The 25,513-nt window shown below is 37.0% G+C and overlaps 1 protein-coding gene across 1 annotated transcript; it reads left to right on the top strand.

The window, feature by feature from the left end:
- Window positions 1-456: 456 nt before the first annotated feature.
- DET1 (DET1 partner of COP1 E3 ubiquitin ligase) lies at window positions 457-11,815 on the top strand. The gene is made up of 5 exons (XM_051981070.1): window positions 457-612; window positions 2,363-3,463; window positions 6,744-6,934; window positions 9,425-9,616; window positions 11,080-11,815. The coding sequence occupies exons 2-5, from the start codon at window positions 2,378-2,380 to the stop codon at window positions 11,267-11,269; spliced, it is 1,659 nt and encodes a 552-aa protein (XP_051837030.1). The 5' UTR covers window positions 457-612; window positions 2,363-2,377; the 3' UTR covers window positions 11,270-11,815.
- Window positions 11,816-25,513: the final 13,698 nt, after the last annotated feature.

The raw sequence follows: 25,513 nt of genomic DNA, 5'->3' as shown, positions 1-25,513 counted from the left end.
TATATTGTAACAAGGCATGGAATTCATCAGTCTGAAGAGTAACAATGAATATACTGAGAGTAATGGCTTGTGAACATAATGGCTTGTGAGCTTAATGTGTGGACAGGGGATTAGGGTTGGAAACCTGATTCTGTTAGAAGTGTGACCACTTTTCTGGGTCTCAATTTCCTCTTCTGTAAAACGATAAGGCATGTTTCAGCATCCGTCATTCTCAGCATCCGGGGACAAAAAGCAAAAAAGGAGAAAGGCTGCTAGCTTTTGAATCAATTTCACCAGAAGTGGTTGCTTAGGGCTCCGACAGCCTCACCTCACCTCCAGACACGAGGGGGCGATGTCACCCTTTCTGGGCAGGCAGTGGCGCGCTGAAAATTGGAAGCCTCTCTCTCTCCGTACGCTTTCTCCTCTATGGCCCTTACATCCGTCGGCTGGCTGAGGGAGAGGGGTGGGGGGAACGGGGCAATCCCGGCCGTTGTCGCCGGGTGCCGGCGTCAGTGGCAACATGGCGGCGGCGGTGGCTGCTGTGACGGCCGTCGGAACGCGGCCACCGCAGCCTGGGGATCCCCTCGTCCCGGCCCCATGAGACCGGCGCGACGGGGGGCGCGGGACGGTCGGGTGAGGACGCCCCCCCTTCCCCCGCTCCGTCTCCTCTCAGATCCTTGGGCCTTCCTCCCGGCCGCGGGCTCCCTTCCTGCCGACCGGGCCGCCCAGATCCTGGGCTGCGCGCCTCTCCCCTCCCCCCCGGACCCTCGTGCACCCAGGTTTATCCGAGCCCGGACCCACCTTTTCCTGAAAATCGTGGTTCCCGCGGGCCGCTCCCGCCTTGTCGGAGGCTCAAGGCTTAAGAGCTGGCCGGGGCCGTAAAGGGTCACGCAGGTAGCCAGTGGCCTGGCCCGTGGCCCACCCCAGCCTTGCATCCTTTTCTATCCAGCACCGCTGTGATGCTGGATCCCACCTACACCCCGCTTTCCACAACTTCTTTTTCTCTGGCTTTCTCTCTTTTTCCTGCTGTTTTGTTGGTGGAAATGGGGAGAAAGTGCTCGCCCTGAGGAGAGTTCTTTTTTCCCTTAGAGTCCAACTCATAAGTGGTTAGATCTGAAAATGCCTGAGCAATCATGAAGTAGCCTCTGAGAGATGAGACTGTGAGAAGACCTAGAAAGAGAAGCAGATTTGGAGCCAGTCTTTCATTGCTCATAGGACCTTAGTTGTTTTTGCTTCATTTTATTTCGTCTGTAAAAGGAAAAGGGTTTGACCAAATTAGGGCTCTCCAGTCTGGGCTGGAGATACCCTCAGGAGTATGAGGATGTTTGAAGGAATAATTGGTAAATTATTGCATTTTCCTATTGAAATATTCAAAAAGTATTAGTTAGAGATTATTTTATGATACTAAAAGTTACATGCTAAATAAAGTGTTCCTTATGAAAAACCAGTCTTTATTTTTTATATGCTCTTGCATGGTAAACTCGAGAATATTTCCATCCATGTAGAAACTGAAAGATTTACTTGAGGCCAAAGGATATCATGATTGAAAAATATTGAGAACCTCTAGTCTAGATGATCTGAGGGTTTGTTTTTTAACTACCTCTGGAATTCTGTGATCTAATAAAATTAAGTTCCAGAGAGGCTTAGTAGCTTAGAAAACCAGCATCTGGGAGAGTTTTAATCAAAATCCGGGGGCATTTCCCACTAGTCCAATATCCTTTCTGAGGGATTGAATCTTATTGGGAGAAGAGAGTAAAACATTGAGGCATACTCTATGAAAACAAGATACTTATGAAACTTTCTGAACTTAATTATTTGTTTAATTTTTAGTGATTGTTTTGGAGCAGAATAGTGGCATAGAAGTAAGGAGGAAATAAAACTTTTGTTATTGTGCTTAGCTAAAACAGTGCTATGCATGTAATAATTCCCGGTGTAACTCATAAATAGTAAATACTTAATCACCAGCATTCCAAGTGCTGTATTTAATAAATGTTTGTTCACATGAAGTTAAATTTTAATGCTTCATAAATTTTTACTTAAGAGTCCATGTTCTTTCTACATTATGGCTACTGATAATGTTAAAATGATAGCAGTATCACTTTGTGTTTTAGCGAATTCTGACTCTGAATTCACTTATTCTAGTGATTCAAATATTTTTTGATGTAAACACCTTATAGCTAAGCATACATGAGATATTTCTGTTATGTTAAGTTCTTCCCATTTTTTTCATGGTGAAGACACAGGCTTCAAATTTATTCTGTTTCCTTGTGAGCTAAGGTAGAAGATTTTAGGTAAACCCTGACATGTCTGTGGAAAGGGAACTTGGGTTTTTTGTTTGTTTGTTTTTCTTTTAATGTGTGAACCTCTGCTCTTAATCATCCAGAAATAAGATGCTGTGATGATGGATCATGATGTTCCAACAATCAAACCTCGAAGAATCCAGAACCAAAATGTTATCCATCGCTTGGAGCGTCGGCGCATCAGTTCAGGCAAGGCTGGTACTCATTGGCACCAGGTTCGAGTTTTCCACCAGAATGTCTTCCCCAACTATACCGTGGTTAATGTGGAAAAACCACCTTGCTTCCTGCGAAAATTTTCACCTGATGGACGCTTCTTTATTGCCTTTTCTTCAGACCAGACATCACTGGAGATTTATGAGTACCAGGGCTGCCAAGCAGCAGAGGACCTACTGCAGGGTTATGAGGGTGAAATTTTGGCCAATGGCAATGACCAGAGGTCAGTCAACATCCGAGGCCGACTTTTTGAACGCTTCTTTGTTTTGCTACATATCACCAATGTAGCTGCTAATGGTGAACATCTAAATCGTGAGTGTAGCCTCTTCACAGATGACTGCCGTTGTGTCATTGTAGGTTCAGCCGCCTACCTCCCTGAAGAACCTCACCCTCCTTTTTATGAAGTATATCGCAACAGTGAGTCAGTGACACCAAATCCCCGCTCCCCTTTGGAGGATTATTCCCTTCACATCATTGATCTTCACACTGGCAGATTGTGTGATACCCGCACATTCAAATGTGATAAAGTGATCTTGTCCCATAATCAAGGGCTATACTTATATAAGAACATACTAGCCATTCTTTCAGTACAGCAGCAGACTATTCATGTCTTCCAGGTCACTCCTGAGGGCACCTTTATTGATGTGCGTACCATTGGTCGATTCTGCTATGAAGATGACTTGCTCACCCTATCAGCTGTCTACCCTGAGGTACAGCGAGACAGCCAAACAGGCATGGCCAACCCCTACAAGGAGCCTTTCATTAATTCCCTAAAACACCGACTGTTGGTATACTTGTGGCGCCGGGCGGAGCAGGATGGTAGTGCCATGGCCAAGAGGCGTTTCTTCCAGTATTTTGACCAGCTACGACAGTTACGCATGTGGAAGATGCAGCTTCTAGATGAAAATCACCTCTTTATCAAGTACACTAGTGAAGATGTAGTGACACTACGGGTCACGGACCCATCACAGGTATTGGATGATAGTCAGCTTTATTGAGAGACTTAGAATGAGGGACCACATATAACTGCTATAGGATCATAGGATTTAGCTCTAGCACTGGAAAGAACTCAAAAGAATATCTAGTCCAGCCTCTCTCACTTTACAAATGAAGACAATAAAGCCAAGGAAAATTAAAGTGATTTGTCCAAGGTCATATAGGTGATGAGTAGCAGAAATCAGAGTTGAATCCAGGTCCTCTGATTCTTAAATGTGTTCCTTTCATTATCTTTACATTTGCATCAATTGTTGGCCTGTTTTTGCATTGCTAGCTAGAATTGTATTTGGATTTTCATAGTTTTAAATTTTGCTTATCTTTAGTTTTACAATAGCTAAAATCATGTTTCTCTTTTCCTAGCTGTATTTATTTCCTTTAGTGAACTAGATCTCTAGAAATTATTTTTTCTTCCAAAGATTTTGGGAGATCTCTGTTTATAATGCAGTTAGGTGCTGAATCTCTGTCCTTTAGAAATTTTGGTGAATATATGTCTGATTTCATTTTGGTGCCTCTGGGGTGATTGCATTTTCAGAGTTCTCTAGAAAAAGACCAAAAATTCATTAACAGTTAAACTTCTGCTACTCATGGATAATTTATCCATTTTGAGTGATTTAGCTCTGCTAATGGGGTCAGACTATCAAGGTAAAATAAAATTTTCCAATAATTGAAAATCTCATTTTCACAGTTCAATAATTAAAATGTCAACTCCCTCACTAGATTTTTCTATAAAGAAATTAATAAACTTAATTTGATTGATTTGAGTTTTACCTCTTTTTGTTGACTTTGTTCCCATGCTAAAAGAGGGACTACTAAATACTGAAAAAATTAAAAAAATCAGAAGTAATGGAGAAATTCCTGATTATTAGCTTCTGAAAGTTCAGGCTTATATGTCTATGAAAGGGCCACTATATAGCTAACCTTTTCAGATGTTAAATAAATTATCTGTCAACTTTTTCCTGTTCAGTTTTGAAAACTGTTTTTTTAACTTTTTAAAATGTTTACAGGAAGAAGAGTGTTTTCAAAGGTCAATAGGGTCAGTTAAGTTTTAAGAGTACTTAAGGACTTGGGAAATAATAGATTTGAAATTTTGTCTTAGAGTACATTGCCTTTGTTCTTGGAATTTTTCCTTTTTAATTTAACATTTGGAGACATCACCTAAGTGATGTCTGTGCTATTTGCCTTCCTAGTGCCATATTTATTGTTTCATAAATAGTTCAGACCCATCTGTCCATAGCAAGTAAAAAACAAAAGTATATCCAAAGCAATCATCTGGATTGTAAGTTAACTTTTTTGTCTCTTGGATGTCTTTAGCAGCAAGATGAAGGCTATGGACTCCTCAGAGTACTATTTTTACATGCATAAAATAAAAGTATTATAAAGGGAAACCAATTATATTAAAACAGCTATTAAAATGTTTTTAATGTTCATAGATTCTAGATTTAGAACTTCTAACTCTAGATCCTCTTTTTGGCTGTGTTCAACTACTAGAGGCCTTTGTGGAATCAAAAAAGCCTTTTTGTTAGCTTATAGAAAAATAATTTCAACCTGCTTCTTCTGAAAAATGGATTATTTTGTTCTATAAAAGAATAAAGTTGTTAATGGAAACTATCATAATCAGTCCAGAAACCCATTTTCTTCCCCCTAGTTATCTAAATACAAGCCCATTGAATCATTAGAAAATATCTATTTTTTAGAATATATTGCTTAAGATTTGCTATATAGTCCTTTGCTTCTCCCTAGTCTGTTTTCTGAAAACCTTAGCTGATGAGAAACCTGTTGCATATGCATGTAATTCATGCAATAGTCATGTAACATCATAGCTAAATTTCACTTTTTTCCTGTAATATCTTTCTAATAACAAAATCTGAGCTGACCCAGATCTATAGAAAAAACATATAAATTAAGACTAGAAGCAGGAAAGTCCATTATTTAAGTTTGGGTGATAATTTTCATTTTGGTGAATAAATTACCAAATCATTATCATCACAATTGAGATTATTCTTAACTAAAATGATGCATTTTTTTCCTCTGAACTTACACAAAATAATTGTGGCTTGAGAAATTAGGATGCTGGGGGACAATTCTTTTCACACATAATTTGCAGCTTCAAACTGAAACTTTCTGCATCTCACTTCTTATGGGTATTGTAAATTTGAATGAGTAAAAATGCATTGAAATATGAAGCCTTGGGATAGTATTTAGGAAATTAGTTTCAGATTGCTACCCAGTTTCTTTCCATTATAGACAGATTGAAGATCAAAAATACTTAATGTCTGATAACTTCATTTTCCTATATGAAACTAACAGATGCTTATAGATTGGTATTCCATTGAGCCTGGAAAAATCCCAGGGCTCTTATATTCAGGCTGATCAGAGCAAACTTAGGAACACTGAAAGAATTGGGCATCTAGATGCCCACTCTGAAAAAGTGAACTCCCAAGTAGCTCTGGGTACTTCTACCTGGGACATTTGAATGAAATTCAGGTTCCTTCTACTTTTTCCCCTCCCATCATTGTCTTGCCTACCCTGCCACCACCTTTCCTCTCTCTTCCCCACCTTCCCTACCTCTACTTAATTGCTATAAATCCTACAAGGATAATATAGATGTTTTTGGCCAAAAGAGCATCTGTCGAGAAAGGAACAGTAAATGCCTCTCTGGATTTTCATTTGTCCAGCAGCAGGATACTGTTGAATACAACTTTCTGAGGCAGTTTCAAAATACAAAGCCTTTAAGGTACCTCTCTGCATGTTGGAAATGTTAAGAGGAAAAATAGGTGCCAAAAAATGAACTTTCAACTGTACATACATAGGAGAAAATAATCTGTCAGCAGCCAACACTGGGCTGCAAATCACTTCCCCAGCAGGAAATAAAATTAAATCTGGCACTTTAAAAATGTGTTTTTTTTAAATCTCAGGGTGGGTTGGGGAGCAGAGAAAAGAGAAAACAGTTGGAAAGGGAAATTGAAGCACACAATTTGAAAGGAAAGATTGAAAAGTTTTTTTTTTTTTAAACTAGCAACTTGATAATTTTGCAACACAATTACAGTGGGGAATGTGGCACCGTGGAGGCATTTGACTGACAAAGCCCATGGAGGCTCCCTTAGACAAGGGACCTGTTTCCCTGTTGACCTATACGGTGGGAAGTGTTTTCTTGTTTCTCTTGAGTAGCTTGAATTTTTAGCCCAATTTGAAGGGTCACCCTACCCATGGATTGTACTCAGTTGGCTAACGGTTTCATTTGTTCTTCTTTTTCAGCCTTCCTTCTTTGTTGTGTATAATATGGTGACTACAGAGGTGATAGCAGTGTTTGAGAACACCTCAGATGAGTTGCTGGAACTCTTTGAGAATTTCTGTGACCTCTTCCGCAATGCTACTCTTCACAGTGAAGCTGTCCAGTTTCCCTGTTCAGCTTCTAGCAACAACTTTGCAAGGCAGATCCAGCGCCGGTAAGTTACTAACATAGATTTCCAACAAGTAGACCTTACCTCACCTAATTTTGGTCATAAGCTAACAACTGTTACTTACAAATGAGGCTTTGAAATATAGTGAAAAGAATATTGAGACCCAAGGATCAGGAGACTTGGGTAACTAGTACTGACTCTGCCAAAAATTGTTGGACTGTGGACAAGGCACTTATCCTATCTAGACGCTGGTTCTTCATCTGTTATGATAGTGAAGGAAAAGAAGGAGGATTAGGGAAGAAAAAATATGATTGATTTCTCTTCTATTTTTGAAATTCTGTATTGTATGATACTCTACAGGGCATTGTGCTAGGGATACAAAGAGGTAGGAGACATTATTCCTGTTCTTTGAGGTATATAGTCTAGTCTGGAAACAGTATGTTCAATCTAACAAACATTTTTGGAGCACTTAACTGTATATAAAAAATTAATAATGATACAAAACAATAAATACCAAATGATAAGTGCTATAGGAAACTTGAAGATCGAACAATTACTAAGGACCAAAACAATTTGAAAAGTCATCGTGAAAGATGAAATTAGAGTTAGTCCTTAAAGGAAAAATCAGACTTAAGCAAATGTTGAAGAACGCTTTCTACGTTGGAAAAACATGAACAAAGCTGTAGAAATAAGAGTGCATTACATGTTTGAGGAATAATGAACAGCCTACTTTAGATGGAATAGAAAATTCTTAAAGGAGAGTAAAAGTACGTAAGGAACGTACAGGCCAAATGGCAAAAGTCTCCTGAAAATTTTGAGCTCAAGATATGAACAGTGTACAGATAGCCCACTTTGTTTTATTATAACAAAGTTTCTTGGTTTGAGGATATGCAGAAAACTATTAGCAATCATATCTAATTTTTCTCTTGAAGTTATTTAATGGAGCATGAGAGAGGTGTTAGGAGATGTTAGGGGATTTGCAAACCCTGGGTTAGTTATTTCATTCCAGTAACACTGGGATTGTTATTTATTGTCCAAAGTTTCATAGAAGATAATAGGATAATAGGTGTAATTCAAAGTTGATTTTATATTATATACTAAGACTATGTCAAGCAGAAATAAAAGAAAGCATTTGGCATTTTTATTCTCCCATCAAATTTTATGTAATAGCTATAAGCAAGAATATAGTAAGAATCAGGAATCAACAGGGTGACAATTCTAGGGAAATGGGATGATGAGATTTTCCTTTTGATTTTCAGACTAACAATATGTTTTGAATCAAAACCGTCAATAACAGTTCAATCTTTTTTTAACTTTTGAAAAACTTATACTTCATTATTCTTAGCAAAAAGAAGACAAATATCAGAGCTATTTATTTATTCAGTTCCATATTGATCAGAACATAGATGCACTATTTACCCAAACTGCCTCAGACAAAACCTGAATGCAAGCTATAATTGATTTATATTCTAGTAATCCTGGGAATATTGTCTTAGATTCAAAAGTTAGTTTTATATTTTACACTATGCCTGTGGGAAATATTGTAAGAAAGGTAACAGTGAGAAAAATGATTTGAATTGAAAGAAATGTTAAAATACTTTCACAGTAAATACATACATGATAGATAGGAGTTTTCTGTAATGATTTGTGAGTGAATACAAATGTTTTATATATGTATTTACTTGTATGTATAATATACATGTATATGTTTAAAAATATTTAACCCCATTTCCAAGAGCTCTCATCTAATTTTGGGCTAATATAATATTTATTGAGTGGCTTCCATATGTGAGGTACTGTGTTATGCTGAGTGCTCTCTGTTTACTGTCTTAGATACTGAAAACTATGGAAATGCAGACCCTAACTGAAGTAGCAATTTAAGTATTGAACTTTATAAATTGCTGACTTTTTGTCTTTTTAAAAATAAACAAATTAGCAATGTCATGTTACAATGTATGCTGCCAGAAGAGCCCAAGAAAAGCTTTCAGTTCAGGGTTTTCTACTATTTAGTTTTCTTTAATGGGTTTAAATTTAGGAGTGAGTTTCCTAAGTTGTCTTTTGTTTTTGGACATCAGTGATAGTCACAAATACTTGCCTTAACAATTATTAAAATTTATATGCCATTTCAAGGCTTGCAAAATGCTTTGCATAATCTTTTCCCAATACTTTGTTAGATACTTACAATAGGTATTCCCATTTTACAACTGAGGGAACTGGAATTGAGAGAGATAAATGACTTTGCCCATGTTCACATAATTTGTCAGGATCAGCTATGGGATTCCAGGTCATGTATTGATCTCTGACTTTCCTTAGTCATTTCACATCTTCTCTTTTCTCAGCCTATAATGTGAAGTGAAATATATTTTTAGAAACAGAAGATTCCTATAATATTGGAAACAAGCAGGCTAAGTTGTATTATTTGCATTAACAATTTATTTACAAACCCATAAATTTGTAGATTTAAACTTTGAGCTTATATTATATATTCTGACAGTGATTTCTCTATTGTCTATCTTCTATACTGATTGATTTCAGGTTTAAAGACACTATTGTAAATGCAAAATATGGAGGACATACAGAGGCAGTACGGCGGCTGCTTGGTCAGCTCCCCATCAGCGCCCAGTCATACAGTGGCAGTCCCTACCTCGATTTGTCTCTCTTCAGCTACGATGATAAGTGGGTGTCAGTCATGGAGCGGCCCAAGACTTGTGGAGATCACCCGATCAGGTACAAAGAATTATGTTATAGCTATCGCTACCACAAAACATTAAGAAAGTGAGTAAGCTAACTTCCCATTCAGTTCTTTTGTGCCATCAGTCACTTTTATTTGCATGATTTTGCATACTACTAATCATGTCTCCCAGAGTTTCATATGCTCATTAGAAAGGATAGGAATGATAGGATACATGACCACTTTTATCGATCACTTCATAATTTAATAAATCTGTCTTTTATTACCAAGTGAATTATTTAAGACTTATAGATATGGATTCTCTTTTTATAGATATTCAGAAAAGGATATTCAATAATTTTTCCAGTAATCTGTTACATAATTATAATTTGTAAAGTCAAGACATGTCTTTCATATACTTCCAAATCATAAGATCATCCCTTAAGACCTGTTGGTTTGCATATGTAGAAACAATTTGAGAATTTGGGCAATTTGTTGAATAGAAAGATTAAGAGAAGCTCTTACTTTCCTATTTTGAGAAATTTTAGTCTAGGAATTAAATATACTTCAGTACTGATATTGTCCTATTTTAAGGCACTTTCATATTTAAATCATAGAATCTTAAAATTGAAAGGGAGCTAACAGATGGCTTACTACAAAAGTCTTTTGGTTTCACTGTATTTTATTAAAAGGAAAACAAGCCTGTAACATTTTATGGGTTGGAATGGATCAGGTTGAACATTTTCAAAGTAACAATTTACTTTTTGTAATGGACCCAGTTGTTTTAAGATTAGTGACTTTTGAAGGTGACTGATTTGTTCCTGGTATCATCATTGGGTGGGAGATGACCCTTAAGGAATAACAGGATTTAAAAGTATTAGGGATTTCATAGTTTGTCATTTAGACCTCTTTTGTTTTGAAAATCTGGAATAATAATATTAATAATAGCAGTCAACATTTATATAATGCTTACTCTTTGCTAAGTGCCTTATAAATATTATCTCATTTAATTCTCACAACAACTTTGGGAGATAGGTGCAATTATTATCTCCATTTACACATGAGGAAACTGAGGTAAAGGTTAAGTGACTTGCCCAGAATTACATAATTAAAACATATTTAAGACCAAATTTAAATTCAGTCATCTTGATGCTAAGCATGGTACTCTATCCATTGACACTTCACTGCCTTGAAACAGATAGAATAGGAGAAACAGAGAATACAGCTACAGCTGTATCAGCTTAGGGAAAGTACCATGGGGCTATCACATATAAACAAAGCTTTGGTCTTCTGGAATTCATAAGAACATAGGATCTTGGTCATTTGTTAGCCTCCTCACTGCCCAAGGAACTTAAAGTGGTCTTTTTCCACAAGAGATTGCCCAGCATTAAGTCTTTTAATTATTTTGAATGGGATGGGGGGGAGTTCCATGTGTATATATTTTATTGAGGTGTAGATGAATTTTCCACAAATTTAAATTCATACTATTCTTTTTTCCTCCTTTTTTTCTTCCATTCAGGTTCTATGCCCGGGATTCTGGTCTGCTCAAGTTTGAGATCCAGGCAGGCCTGCTGGGTCGCCCCATCAACCACACAGTCAGACGCCTGGTCGCCTTTACCTTCCACCCTTTTGAGCCCTTTGCCATTTCAGTACAAAGGACTAATGCTGAATATGTTGTCAACTTCCACATGCGACACAGCTGCACATAGGATGTTTCCCAAAGGCTGGGGACCCACCAAAGCCAAGTTGTCTTGCCTTCTAAGACTTACACCCCCTTCCCAATTCTGCAGATTATAAAGCAGAGGCTTTATATGGTGCCAGCATCATTCCTTTGGAACCAAGGTCTGTGTTGGTGAACCTTGGTTGGTCTATAGTCACTCAAATATGAGCCAGAAGAGAGGAGTTGGACCCAGGATAACTTACTTTTTAAAAAAAAATACAATCTAGCTATCAAATAATTTAAATGTCTCCTACTTTTTCCACAAGAGATTGCCCAGCATTAAGTCTTTTAATTATTTTGAATGGGGTGGGGGGGAGTTCCATGTGTATATATTTTATTGAGGTGTAGATGAATTTTCCACAAATTTTCCCCCTTTCCTCTTTTCTAGACAATGGTATGCAGCCTAAAGCAGAACAATTGACTGCCATTGTGGCTAGACATAATTGATTAAAACCTGCTCATTCCTTTTCATTTAGCCAAAAACCAAGGCTGTCTTTTTAAGTAAAAATAAAAGACATATTTTCTTACTTATTTATATCTGTAGTTTGAAGACTCTTTATTCTGATTATTTGACATTCCTTGCTGTACTTTTCAAATTCTTGATTTTTTAAAAAGTAGTTAGGAGTTCTGGATATATTATAGTCACTTCCTAAAAAATATCCAAGCTACAGTATTTTAAGCTTTGCAAACACTTAACGTACATTATCTCATTTGATCTTCACAAAATCACTTCTGATTTTGTTATCCCCATTTTAGAGATGACAAAAATAAGGCTCAGGCAAATTAAGTATATGTCATCTAGTAAACAATGAGGGTAGGATTCGAACCCAGAACTCCTGGAGTCTTTCCATTATACCATCCTTGCCTCTCATTTTAGTTGTTTGTGGTAGTAAGAGCTTAATTCACTGGCCAACAGATAATTGCCACAAACATCTGGGTAAAGTGATATTTCTGGATGGAGCTAACTGCAAAGGAGAAGTTGCTCAGTGGTGATGGCAGAGGCTCTTCTGCTCCCAAGTCCTCGGTTTTCTGATCTGTAAAAGAAGAAGATTGGTTTAGGTGATCTCTCTATCCCTTCCAATCCTAAATCTTATAATTCCTGTGTGTTGTTTTGATTTTACTTATTAAAGCAAGCAACTTGGATCATATAGGCTCTAGGAAAAAGCAATTTTTATAGGTTTGCAAATTAAAAAAAGCAAACCAGACCTACATGACAAGATTTCTCCTGGCAATATTAATCATAGTATGTTATTAAACAGGTGTTCTATCCTTCATGAGATGTATTTAGTACAATCACTTATGGGGAAAACTGATTTAAGGCCTAAAAACTTAGAATAGCCCAAGTCATGGAGGATTTAGATAGGTCACTAGTAATTACAGGTATGTGTACCTGTTTAAAAAGTACTTCCCATTAGATTCTTAGAAACTTGGTTTTATGGCACTCAATTTTACCTTATAATTTAAGAAAGGTTTGCTAAATCTGATATAATCACAGAAACTAAATAAAACCTGTGTACATATCTGTAAAGATTTAACTTGGCAATATTCTTAAAACAGTTCTAGTCCATTTTTGCTATGGCTGTATCAGCTTAGAGAAAGTACCATGGGGCTATCACATATAAACAAAGCTTTGGTCTTCTGAATTCATTAAGATCATAGATTTAGAGCTAGAAGTAATTTTAGAGACCATCTAGTCTAATTCCCTCATTTAATAGATGAAGAAAATGAGGCTGGGAAATTTAAGTGACCACACACAGCTAATAAGCAACAGAGCTGGAGTTCAAATTCAGGTCTTTGGATTCCAAATGTAATAATCACTGTACCATACTAGACTCCAGATTGTTGAAGTATTCATCACCAGAAACTTTAATATGGGTTTCTAATAGTTTTGCCTAAAAATCAAAAATCAGTTTGTATGTAGAGCTGGAGGGATTTGGAGACTCAGACCCTTCTCTGTCACTATTCTATGACTTAACTTTACCTCCAAAGTCATACCTTTCAAACTTCAATTTTCTCAACGATACATTGCAGGGGTCCTCAAACTATGGCCTGCAGGCCAGATGCAGTATCTGAGGACGTTTATTCCCCTCACCCAGGACTATGAAGTTTCTTTATTTAAAGACCCACAAAACAAAAGTTTTTGTTTTTACTATAGTCTGGCCCTCCAACAGTCTGAGGGACAGTGAACTGACCCCCTATTTAAAAAGTTTGAGGACCCCTCCTTAAGGAGTCAGACTAAGTGATTTCTATGCCTCTCTCAGTTCTAAAAACCTATGGGTATATCTCCCCTCATTAGTGAATGTTCTTCTCTTTTTATTTTTATCCTCTTACACAGAGACTTTTTTTCCCTGACAGCTATCTTCTCTTTCAAAGTGAGAAGGAAAAATTTCTACTCTCTTTTTGTTCACTCTTCTAAACCCAATCCCTTCTCACTATTGATAAAATTGAATGTTATCCAATTTCTGAAGTTTGGATTTAGAAAATGAAAAAAAAAAATCCCAGTACTTGACTGCTTTTTGGAACCTCACAGCTCATCCACATACTATTTCATTTACTTTTTGATACAAAAAGTCTTTCTCTTCTGCAGAAAGAAGCTGAAGTTCACAGTAGAGCTCCCTGCAGACATTGTTTGCTATGGTACCTTAGCTTTTTTGGACTGCTGTTGGTTTCATAGCTCTGAAGGCTGCATGTGGGAGGGTTATTTCAGAGTGTCATTTCCTTTCTGTTTCTTAGGACTAGAAGTTCCCTGATGTCAAGTTAATTATATTCTCTTTTGGGCTCATTCATGAAGAGGCTAGTTATCAAAAGGAGAAATTTACTCTCAGCTTTACTGGCACTTTTGAACTTTTGAACCCTTATTTATTTAAAAAATGAAAAGTGGACTATTTTTATTTTTTAATGGGTTATTAAAAGAATGAGGGAAAAAAGTTAACTAAGACTTCACTTCCTAATGGAAGAAGTCTCAGCTTAATCAAATTTTTTTCATGGAGTATTCAAAGTATATGGGGGGAAGAGGTCATATAGCAAAAGATGGGAAATGAAATGTTGAAATGGTATGCTGCATCGCTGTTTCATGACTCAAACATTTTGAGATTAGAAAGTGAAAGGTAATCAGAAATTGGCCTTATTCTTATTGAAACATCAGTTTCTGCTATACCTAGTTATCTGTTAACTTGGACCATGGTAGGATTTATTTTTTTTTAATAATAGTTTTTTATTTTCAAAATATATGCAAAGATAGTTTTCAACACTTACTCTTGAAAACCTTGTGCTCCATATTTTTTGTCCCTCTACTCATCCCTTCCCTCAGACAACAAGCAATCCGATATATGTTAAATGTCCAATTCTATACATATTTCTACAATTTTCATACTGCACAAGAAAAATCATATAAAGGAAGAAGAAAACAAAAAGCAAGCAAACAATAATAAAGAATGTGAAAATGCTATATTATGTTCCATATTTGGTTCCCACACTTCTCTTTTTGGGTGCAGTTGGCTCTCTCCATCATAAGTCTATTAGAATTGGCCTGAATTACCTCATTGTGGAAAAGAACCACATCCATCAGAACTGATCATCACATAATCTTGTTATTGCTGTGTACGATGTTCTCTTGGTTGTGCTCATTTCATTTAGCATCAGTTCATAAAAGTCTCTCCAAACCTCTCTAAAAATCATCCTCCTGATCATTTCTTATAGTACAATAATATTCCATAATATTTATACTAATTCAGCCATTCTCCAACTGATGGGCATCCACTAAGTTTCCATTTCCTTGCCACACAAAAAGGGCTGCTACTACATTTTTGCACATGTGGGTCCTTTTTCCTTTTTCATGATCTCTTTGGGATACAGGCCCAATAGAAATAATGCTGGATCAAAGGGTATGCACAGTTTGATAGCCTTTGGGCAAAGTTCAAATTGCTCTTTAGAATGGTTGCTTCAATTAATAACTCCACCAACAATGTATCAGTGTCCCAGTTTTCCCATATCCCCTCCAAATTTTATCATCTTTTCCTATCATCTTAACCAATCTGAGAGGTGTATAGTGATTTCTAAGAGTTGCCTTAATTTGCATTTCTCTGATCAATAGTGATTGAACATTTTTTCATATGACTAGAAATGGGTTTAAATTTCTTCATCTGAAAATTGTCTGTTCATATCCTTTGACCATTTATCAATTGGAGAATGGCTTGTATTCTTATAAATGTGAGTCAATTCTCTATTTTAGAAATGAAGCCTTTATCAGAAACCTTGGATGTAAAAGTTTTCCCTCCAGTTTTTTGTTTCCCTTGTAATCTTTTTTGTATTAATTTTTTGTACAAAACCTTTTTAACTTAATATCAAAATTATCCATTTTGCATTTCATAATATACAAAGTTCTTCTTTGGCCATAAATTCCTTCCTTCTCCACAGATCAGATTGTACATCTAAATCATTATGTTAGTTTTGTAAGCTTATTTGAGGGCCTAGTTAGCTTAGGCTGCCTGTAGTCTCCTTCCCATCCACCCTATCCCACATCATATGATATTCCAGAGAGCCTACAAAGTTACTGCCAAGTCCCTTAAACAAGTTAAATTGTACTCTTTCCCTGGGCTTTTTTGCTTGCATAGTGAACCTAGAGTAGGTTTAGAAGGCTTTTATTTGCCACTTTTACTTTGAACCAGGTTTCTTTCTCCCACCTGCCTTATTATGGCATATTTATGTATCTCTTTGATAAAAGGATGCTGCAGTAATATTTAATTATTGACTGGGAACAAGCTCTTCCAAGGACACAGATTCATTTCTCAACCAGCTGTTGCTTGCTGCTCCTTAGCAACATCCTGCGTTTGCTCCCTTGAAAGGCTCCATCTTTTCATGAGAAAGCTTCCCAGCCTGTTTGCAAATGTGTCATGGAAGGCAGTATCACTTAGGCTTCATTTGAAAGTTGGGGCAGAAAAAGACAGAGAGAGAGAGGAAGGGTTGAAAAACTCCATCGACAGCCCTAATGCTCCAAACACATTCCTTGAAGGCCTAACCTTAGAAAATCTCTTGATACTTAAATCAACAGCAAGTTGGGTTTTGGTCAGAACACCCTGAAGATCTTAGACTAAAAGATAGGGAGAATGTCACCATTTAACATACACAAATAACATAACACAAATAACAGTCAGAAAAATATGTTTCATACAGCCACTTTAGTAAGGGGTTCTTTAAACTTTTAAAAAAACTGATAACTATTTCAACTTAAGTGGTTTCCATTGTAAACATATATTTTGTTTGATGCATTTAAAAGCATTCTGATGAGTCCCTTTGGTTTGTTTCACGTTATTTCCAAAGGAGTCCCAAGACATACAAAAAAGTTAAGAATCCTTTTTTTGAAATCTAGAGATTCTTGAGTGTCAAAGCCACTAAGTGACTGATTAAGAATATGTAACCTTGCCCTTTTGCTCAGTGATGGCTTCTGAATCAAGCCCATTAATCTAGATATAAGGATAATTAATGAGGACTATATATGGATTTTTAAAAAGTAATCCAATAATAACAATAATTTAAGAATTTCAAAATAATATTTTAAGAATAATAATAAATAATCTCTAATATCTGGGTGCATAGGCATCTCTGGGAAATTAGCCTGACTACATGAATGGTCAAGAACCTTAGTATCTTGTATCTCAATATCTTCTATAAATATCAACCTGAGCTGGCAAGAAGTCCTGGTGCTCTACCTAGGTGAGGTAGCTAGAACAAGACAAGCCAGTTTCAGGTGTACTGAAGTAATGTTAACTCATTTGGCTACTTCTCCATTTATAATGGTCTTGGAAATCACTAGGGCAGATATGGATCAATTGAGTCATGAATCCTAATTGTTTAGTCTTTACTGGTACTTACATCTACCCTTTCTGAATCTGTTTCCTTCTCAGCAAAACTAGAGAGTAGGATGACCTGTAAAGTTCATTCCAGTTAGTAGCAGCAGAAACTCAACACTCAAAGCTGCCTCTAGTTGCCCTATGAGTCTGTGAGATGAATAGTAAATGATTTTCTATTCTAGTGACTCTAGCTGAGCAGGCCTTTTACATATATGAAGAGTTTTCTGGGCTATTTTTTAATATTTTTTTAATGCCTGATAGTAGTTGGTGTAGACAAGTGTTTGAAGGGTTAAACTAAGGTTTTTTGTTTTTTTTTTTTTTACAAGTTTATCTTTGGGTGAGAAAGAATAGATTTTCTTTTCTAGAGAGGCACTAGAGAAGATGACCATGCTCTGTTTGGGTTTTGTTCCCAGCTGCTTCCTATCGATGGGGTGAAAATAAGAAAACAAAAAAAATCCTACACCTTTTAGAGCTCCAGCTGTTTTGGCTGTTCTTGGCTTGTCTCAGCTTAAAAGACATTTCTGGGCTTGCCAGTTAGTGTATTTATTTCAGGTCATCAAAACTTAAAACCAATAGAAAAAAAAGTCTGAGAAGAGAAAGGGATTGAAAGGTACTCCTTCCACAGAAAAGAGGAAACTGAGTTTAGAAAAGTCTTTTAAAAAGTCCATGCTTTATAAATGCTGAGCTATTTTGAGAATAATCACTTCTGCAACCAGTTTCCCCAAAAAAGTAGGCTGAGGAATGAAAGGTGTACTGGTATGTTGTACTACATTATTACTGATGGAAATAGTAGACATCTTTTCATAAATGGGGGGCAACTGGCCTTGCTTCTTCCTCAGTCTCCTAATCTTATACCTCAGTGCCATAACAAGTTATCCTTAATTTCTGGAAGCTCTTTCTTGAATTTATTTAATAGCTTTCCCTTAAAAAAATCCTCAGTCAACTTAGGGGAGAAAACCCATCTACAAGAACTATCCTAAAATTACCTTGGTTTCAGCTCAGTCACCATCAGAAGTGTCTGATAATAGGATCAAACTATGTATAGTCAACTGTAAATATGGTCTTTGTCATATTGCAATATATTATGATGGTACATATATTGATTGCTTGAGATGTACCTAACTTAGTGGTCATATGAGCAGGTTATCAAGAGAGGCAAGAACTGATAAGTGGGTCTAGAGACTTCATCTAGGACCCAGCAAGCCGTAGTCAAAAAATCTTGCTGTCAGGATGGAAAATTTTCATCTAAGCTACAGATCCACGTTCCCTAGGAGACAGGGTAAGATGAACTAAAGGATAAGAAACATCTCAGAGACACCTGCCTCATCCCTAGGGAAGACGGGCTAGTAATAACAGATGGAACACTCTGGCCTGGTCTGAGCCCAGCTGTTGTTTTCAGAGAATGGGTGCAGGCAGTGAGCCCAAGTAGAGGGCACAGTGACAGTAGGATTAGGTGTACCCAACAACCTTGCCTACCATTTGGTCAAGTAGCACGCTGGGCCTCTCTGGCTCTGCATCCCTGCTGCTTCGACTCAGGGGTCCTTAGTTCTTGCTAATCTCCATCACCATGACAACCAGAGATGACAGGGCCATCTCTAAGGCGATGGAATCTCCCTCCTGCTAGTAGCTAGATTGTAATCATTGTAAATGTCATTCTTTCTAAAAGAAATTGAGAAACTAAAACACAACTCAGAAATTTCCTATATTATCAAGTAGTTCACATGCACTCTTGCTTCTGGAAAGAAAGGCATAAAACCTAGCAGAATGGAAACAATATGGTTTTGGAGGCTGATGTGACCTTAGAGTACACAGTGTACTCAGACCTTGTGTTTTCTATGCCTATTTACTTTCTATTTTCAAAACTCCATGATCCAAGTATACCTGCTATTTTTAAAAAATAGCTTTGGCATGTCGTGAATGTATTAAGGTCAGGGTGTCCATAGATATCCAAGGGTTCCATGAATTTTTCTAATGAATATTTCAAGAGGTTCACAAGTCTTAAAAAATATATATATATATATATATATGTGTGTGTGTGTGTGTGTGTGTGTGTTTGTGTGTGTGTGTCTGTGTGTATACATATATATATATATATATATATATACACATATATATACACACACACATATGTATGGATAATTATATTTCAATATGATTGGTTTCCTTCTATGTATTTTATGCATTTAAAAACAATAAATCTTTGCAATAAATCTGAAGGCTTTATCAAACTGCCAGAGAGATTCATGGAAGAAAGAAGTGAAAAATCCTTGCTTTTATGAATTACCTAGCCAAAGATGCTTTACCTACTTGTATCAAAAGTCTGGATGGTTAACCCCTAGAGCTTCTGATCATTTAATTCCTCTGGACCCAAATTTCTTTATCTCTAAAATAAGTTAATTAGACTAGATGTCCCACCTTCTAAAAAACTCTTCCACTTCCGAATCCATGTCCTATGATGTGCTGTGGGTCGAGCAAACTTTAAGATACATAATTTAGTTAACAATCATTTATTAAGGGCTCATGATTTACCAGGCACTGGGCTAAGCACTGGGCTAGCAAAGAAAGGACTCAGGTATCTCACTGATTTTCTCTGTGAAGGAAAGCAAAGTACATATAATTATGTATATATGTTTAGAGAATGGATGGAATATTTGTTTACATCTTAGTCCTCCCAAGTAAAATGTTAGCTGAGAGCAGGGATGGCTTTTCATGTTGTCTTTATATACCCATAGTGTTTTGTAGGTTATTGTGATTCTTCAGTCATGTTTGACTTTCTATGACCCCATTTTGAGGTTTGTTGATGAAGGTACTGAAGTGGCTTGTTATTTTCTTCTCAGGCTCATTTTACAAATGAGAAAACTGAGGCAAGCAGGATTAAGTGCCTTCCCAGGGTCAAACAGCTCATAAGTGTCTGAGGCCAAATTGGAACTTGGAAGATATCTTCCCCATTTCAGATCTAGTGCTATATCTACTGTGACAATTAGTTGCATATAGTGGTATATGTAATAAATGTTTTCAGGATTTGGGTCCAGTTTAGTTCAAGATCTTTAGGGTCAAAAGGGAACTATGTTAATTTCTGTGTCACCTTTGAAATTACTCTGATTTCTTGATAATGATCTAACAGAGCTAAATCACAGCGGACCATTTGTCCCTGCTTTTTGACTTAAGTAGAATTTTAGAATCAATAAACATGAAAACTAAATTGTACCTTAGAGATTATCTAGTCCAATTCTCTCATTTTACAAATGAGGAAAGTGAGGGTCAGAGAACTGATTCGTCTAAGGTCACACAGCTGTTTAATAGCAAAGCTAGTATTAGATCTGAGATCTCCCATTCTTCAGACCACTGGTCTTCTTATATGCCATATGGAAATTGTTTCCTTTGAAATAGACAATTTGTACAACTTTAGTTGGATTACTTTGCACAACTTCAGTAAAAAATTTGCAGAAGTCACGATTCATTAATTCAAAACATTTTTTGAAATTAAACAGTTGTGATGAGATTGTGATTTTTGGCTCCATTCTTCGTTCTCCAGACTTTCTCTCCTATGCCATACAAGCTTCCTCATGCTGGAAGTTCATTCCATTCTGATATTTATCATACTATAAGTACTCTCTACTCCTTGCACCCCTTCCTCTAATTAGTTGCTTCCTCCATCCATTTTAAGAACAATGCCCAGATCAGCTATGACTTTATTCCACTCCAAACTCTTTAGAGTCTAAATACTATATACCACAGAAAAGCAGCAAGATGGTGCAGTGGATAGAGTGTCAGTCCTGGAGTTAGGAAGACTCATCTTCCTGAATTCAAATCTCGTCTCAGACACTTACTAGGTATATGATCTTCAGCAAGTCACTTAACCCTGTTTGCCTCAGTTCCCTCATCTGTAAAATGAGCTGGAGAAAGAAATGGAAAACTGCTGCAGAATCTTTGCTAAGAAAATCCCAAATGAGGTTACAAAGACTCAGATGTGACCAAGCAACAACAAATAGAGTAGCTCTTCAATCTTGAAGGTCATCAACCATCCCTGTACTCTTACACTGAAAATACTCTCAACCTCTTGGGCCCCTGCCTTTCATCAATAGATTTCCCCTCCAACCTTCATTTTAAGGACAATGCCCAGGCCAATCATGTCTTCATTCCTCTCCAGGCTCCATTCCTGACTCTTCAGACTTATTCCATTATGCCAAAGAAGCCTTTTTGCCTAAAAATTCCTTTCATCCTTGAACTTCTCATACTGCAATATTCTATGCCCTGGGGCCCCTTTGATTTCTGGTTTCTTTCAGAATGCCTCCATTTTAAGGAAAGCCCCCATGCCAGCTAGACCTTCAAACTCCTTTTAGTGGTGGTTTTAGCTCCTTCTATGTATTGTCTATCTTCATTAAAACATAAGCTTCTTTAAAGTCAAGGGTTATAGCAGTTTGTCACATCATGGGGCCAAAAGCAAGGTCATCCTTCATAAAGAAAGGGTAGGGGACTAGAAGAGGGAGTGATTTTGGCTTTGTTGATCTGGGAGTTAAATTGTATCCTGGGTACATAGGTGGTGTTCCCACTATTTGGCTGAAAAGATTTTGTATTTTACCTTGTGTCAGAAGTCACTGGAGGAAAAGGGAGAATTCTCATAGCCAGTAGTCATATTGACTTAGAGAAATGAAACACTATGGGAGGTGACTGATGTTTCAAATAACTCAGTGAGCTAAGGTGTTTGCTAGTAGAATAAACAAATAGATAAAGTGATATAAAGACTTCTAAAATCAAAGTTGCAAGTGATTTGGGCAGGCAGAAATCCATGGCAATTTTTTAAGCTTGAAAATTTTTGCTTGTCTTCCTTTCCTGGCAGTAGGATTGCTGGAGAGTTTGGAGCCAAGGCTCCTGAGAAACTTGCCAAATCTTTGGGGTCTTATGTATATATGCTGTCACCTTCTTCTCAAGCTTAGTCTTTAACTTCTTTTTGTCCTTGCCCCTTTCTGGACTCTTGTGTCTACTTCAAAGGTAGATCTTCATTGCCAAATATCTAGACAACTGAGATAGCCTAAACAGCACATTTAAGAAGGACATTGATGTCAATAAATAAACCAATTATAAAGTGTCAGGCACTGTGCAAAGAGCTGGGGATACAAAAAGAAAGACAAGAGGCAGAGAGTCCCTGCCCTCAAGGAGCTCACAATCTAATGGATAATCTGGGGAATCACCTAAGAAGGGTAACCAGAATGTGAAAGACCTCGCGTTCAGGAATTCAGGAAGTTTAGCCTGGAGAAGACTCAGGGGATATGTGGCAAGGGGTTAGCTGTGTTTAAAGGACTTTTGTGAAAGCGAAGCAGGCTGGTCTGTCTTGTCCCATTGACCAAAACAGGGAACAGTGTTGAGCTGGAGCAGCAAATTCAGACTTGTCCTGTCAGGAGAAACTTCCTATCAATCAGAGCTCTCCAAAAGTGGAATGAGCTGCCTGAGGAGAGGTAAGACTCCTCAAACATCTTTAGACAGAGTCTAGATGACAACAGATTTGGGATAGTTATAGAGGGAATTCCTTTGTGTGTAGACTGAACTAGATGACTGCTGGGATCTCTTCTAATGATCTAAAAGCCTTGATGATGTGGTTCTTCCTGGGTTTTCTTGATACTGCTTTCTCCTGGTTCTTCTTCAAAATGTCTTCCTACTCTTCCTCATTCTCCTCTGCAGTATCATAATCCTTGGAGGGGTGTGTGTGTGTGTGTGTGTATGTGCACTTATTAATTGGTCCCTCTTCTTTCCTAATATTCTGTCTTTTCTTCCCTTTTCCTTTTTCTTCTTCTCTGTCTCTCCTTTCTCATCACTTCTTATGGATTCAACTTTGATTTTTATGCCAATTATGGAAATCTACATATTAAATCTTCATCTTTCTCCTGAGTTCCAGTCTTATATCATCAGCTGCCTTTTGGTTGTCTCCATTTTGATGCCCTATAAGTATCTCAAATTCAATATGTTTAAAACAAAACTAATTTTTTTCTCTTAAGTCTAACCTTTTCTCCAACTTTTTTTTTTTTTTTTTTTTTTTTTTTTTTGCTATGGCTATTAAGGTTAAGTGACTTGCCCAGGATCACACAGCTAGGAACTGTTAAGTGTCAGATTTGAACTCAGGTCTGGTGCTCTATCCTCTGTGCCACTGAGTTGCCCCTCTCCAACTTCTTCATGAGGACACCAACATTCTTCAAGTTTCCCAGGTTTGTATTCTTTGATTCTTCCCCTTTCCTTACCATCTTTATTTAATCAGATGCAAATCATACTAATTTTACCTCTTTGACTTATTGCTCACTTTTACTCTTTTTTCTTTACATGACCACCAACCTAGTTCAGGTCTTCATTACTATTCTCCTTGGCTATTGCAAAAGCTTCCTAATTGGCTTTCCTGCTTTATTGTGCATTTTTACTGTGGGTTAATATTTTCTCCCCCTCCCCCTTACACTGTACTTTTGAGACTTTCTGGGTAGGATATAAAACAGGCAATTACTGTGAAACTGGTAAGTGTTTGAGTACATGAAGAGTCTATAATTTCATCATCATTGCTAATATCTGGTGTGGGAGATCCATTCAGGAAAATCATGTTTATTATTTAGCTAGGATTATGTGCTGGGTCAGAGATGGGATATGGTACATATGTGTAGAGTTGGAAGGGACTTGAAAGATAATGTAATCTAGCTTCCTAATTTTTGTAGCTGAGGGTCACACAGGTAGTATATAGCAATACTAGGATTTGAATCCAGGTATTGTATCTACATCTAGCACTTAAATCTTAGTCTTCCTGAATAAATATTCACTGTACCAAAATGCCCTTTCAATGTTTGCAATGATACCCTGGGAAAAATTCTATTATCTTATATACACTGGAGATAACATATTTGTGTGGTATCAGTGGAATAATGTTGATGAGGTCATGAATATCTTGAATGGTTCAGTTTGTAGGCTAGGGCAGAGGTTAATACTTGAAACTTGTGTGGTTTTTGGAATGATATCCTCAGAAGCTTTCCTTTTTCTTTGTATTTTCTTGTTCCTCTTATAGTCTTGATTTTTCTTCTTTATACTCACTTTTTATTTTTTTCAAGAAGTATTTCTTATTCTCTTAATTATCCTATTTTTTCTTTTTCCCTTTAAAAAAATTTTTTGTGGACATTTTATTTCCTCATTTTCTAACTTCTCTATTCTAGTGCTTTTAATATTTTCTAAAACTTTATAAAAAACAGAACATAGAATTTCTTTTTTTTTTCCAGCATAGATTCCAGTCTTGACTGGGGCAATTGCAAAGAACCTCCACACCTTTAACATTTAGCTTTGTCTCAGTCTTATCTCCTTTCCCTTTCTTTCATTTTCCTAAGAAGATTTCCTTTCATCTCTTTTTCTTTTTTTCTATTTCTGAGTATCCCTTTGCACTTCATAAAACATTCATAACCCTAGTTCTGAGGCATTTCACTCCACTCTCTTCATTAAAAAGAAAAAAGGCTCATATTTTGTCACTTTCTCCTTCTCCCCATTGTTCCAATCCTACTCCTATTTTCTCTTAAGCTTCTGTATTTGGCAGTGACCCAATTTTCTTTGTTTCTTCTCTGGCTAAGGGAGGAATGGTCAGCTTTGGGTCAGAATCTGCAGAGAAGTTCTTTAGAGGAATGGGGCAGAAAGATGAGAAGGAAGACTATGCTTCTTATGTTCTGTCTTCGAGATGGAAAATCCAGATCCTAAGGAGTGACCCAGTTTTCAGCCTTTCTCTGAAGTTGGGCTCTGATTATAGAAGAGATTCAACTAGACTAAATTACTGCAAAATGCTTTTCAATAGGACACAAAATACAATGAGAAATGTATTTCCTTTAATGCCCCAATAATCCTATTCCCAAGAGGATTTTTTTTTCCTTTGCTTATGCTTAGGACATGGAGAACAGGAGTTGGTTGATATTCATCTCTACATTCGAAGTTTTATGATTTGAGGGCAAAGTTGGTTGGGAGAAATGAAATAGAGGACTTCAAAATTTATCATGGGATATAAACTGCTGCCCAACTATTTCCATAATAATAATGATGATCCCTTTAAAGTATTTTGAATATAAAATGCTATACAAATTAATTTATCTCATTTGATCTTTGTAATTCGCACACAAATCAAGACATCACTAATAACATCACTGGTTCTCTTTCCACTATGTCTCACTGCTTCTTCTTGCCTATTCCTACTACTTGAATGCCCAGATGGTTGTTTGTCCTTCATTCTTGAAGTGGACCAATGACATCAGAAGGTGATATCTTGACTTGCAAGTGAATTGGATTTAAATGAGGAAGAGCTGCCTAGTCACCAATCTTACTCTCTCCTCCAAAGTCATCTGAGTCCAATGTCAAAACAGGTCAGGATAATTGAAGATAAC

The sequence above is a fragment of the Antechinus flavipes genome, chromosome 2 (genome assembly GCF_016432865.1).
Source record: "Antechinus flavipes isolate AdamAnt ecotype Samford, QLD, Australia chromosome 2, AdamAnt_v2, whole genome shotgun sequence".
In the NCBI taxonomy this organism is placed as follows: domain Eukaryota; kingdom Metazoa; phylum Chordata; class Mammalia; order Dasyuromorphia; family Dasyuridae; genus Antechinus; species Antechinus flavipes.
The sequence above is the reverse complement of the archived record's forward strand: the minus strand, read 5'-3'. Positions and strand labels throughout refer to the sequence as shown.

Coding starts and splice junctions, on each gene's coding strand:
- DET1 (XM_051981070.1), top strand. CDS start 2,378: ATGATGGATCATGATGTTCCAACAATCAAACCTCGAAGAATCCAGAAC. Junction 3,464..6,743: donor GGGTCACGGACCCATCACAG/GTATTGGATGAT, acceptor CTTCTTTTTCAG/CCTTCCTTCTTTGTTGTGTA. Junction 6,935..9,424: donor GCAAGGCAGATCCAGCGCCG/GTAAGTTACTAA, acceptor GATTGATTTCAG/GTTTAAAGACACTATTGTAA.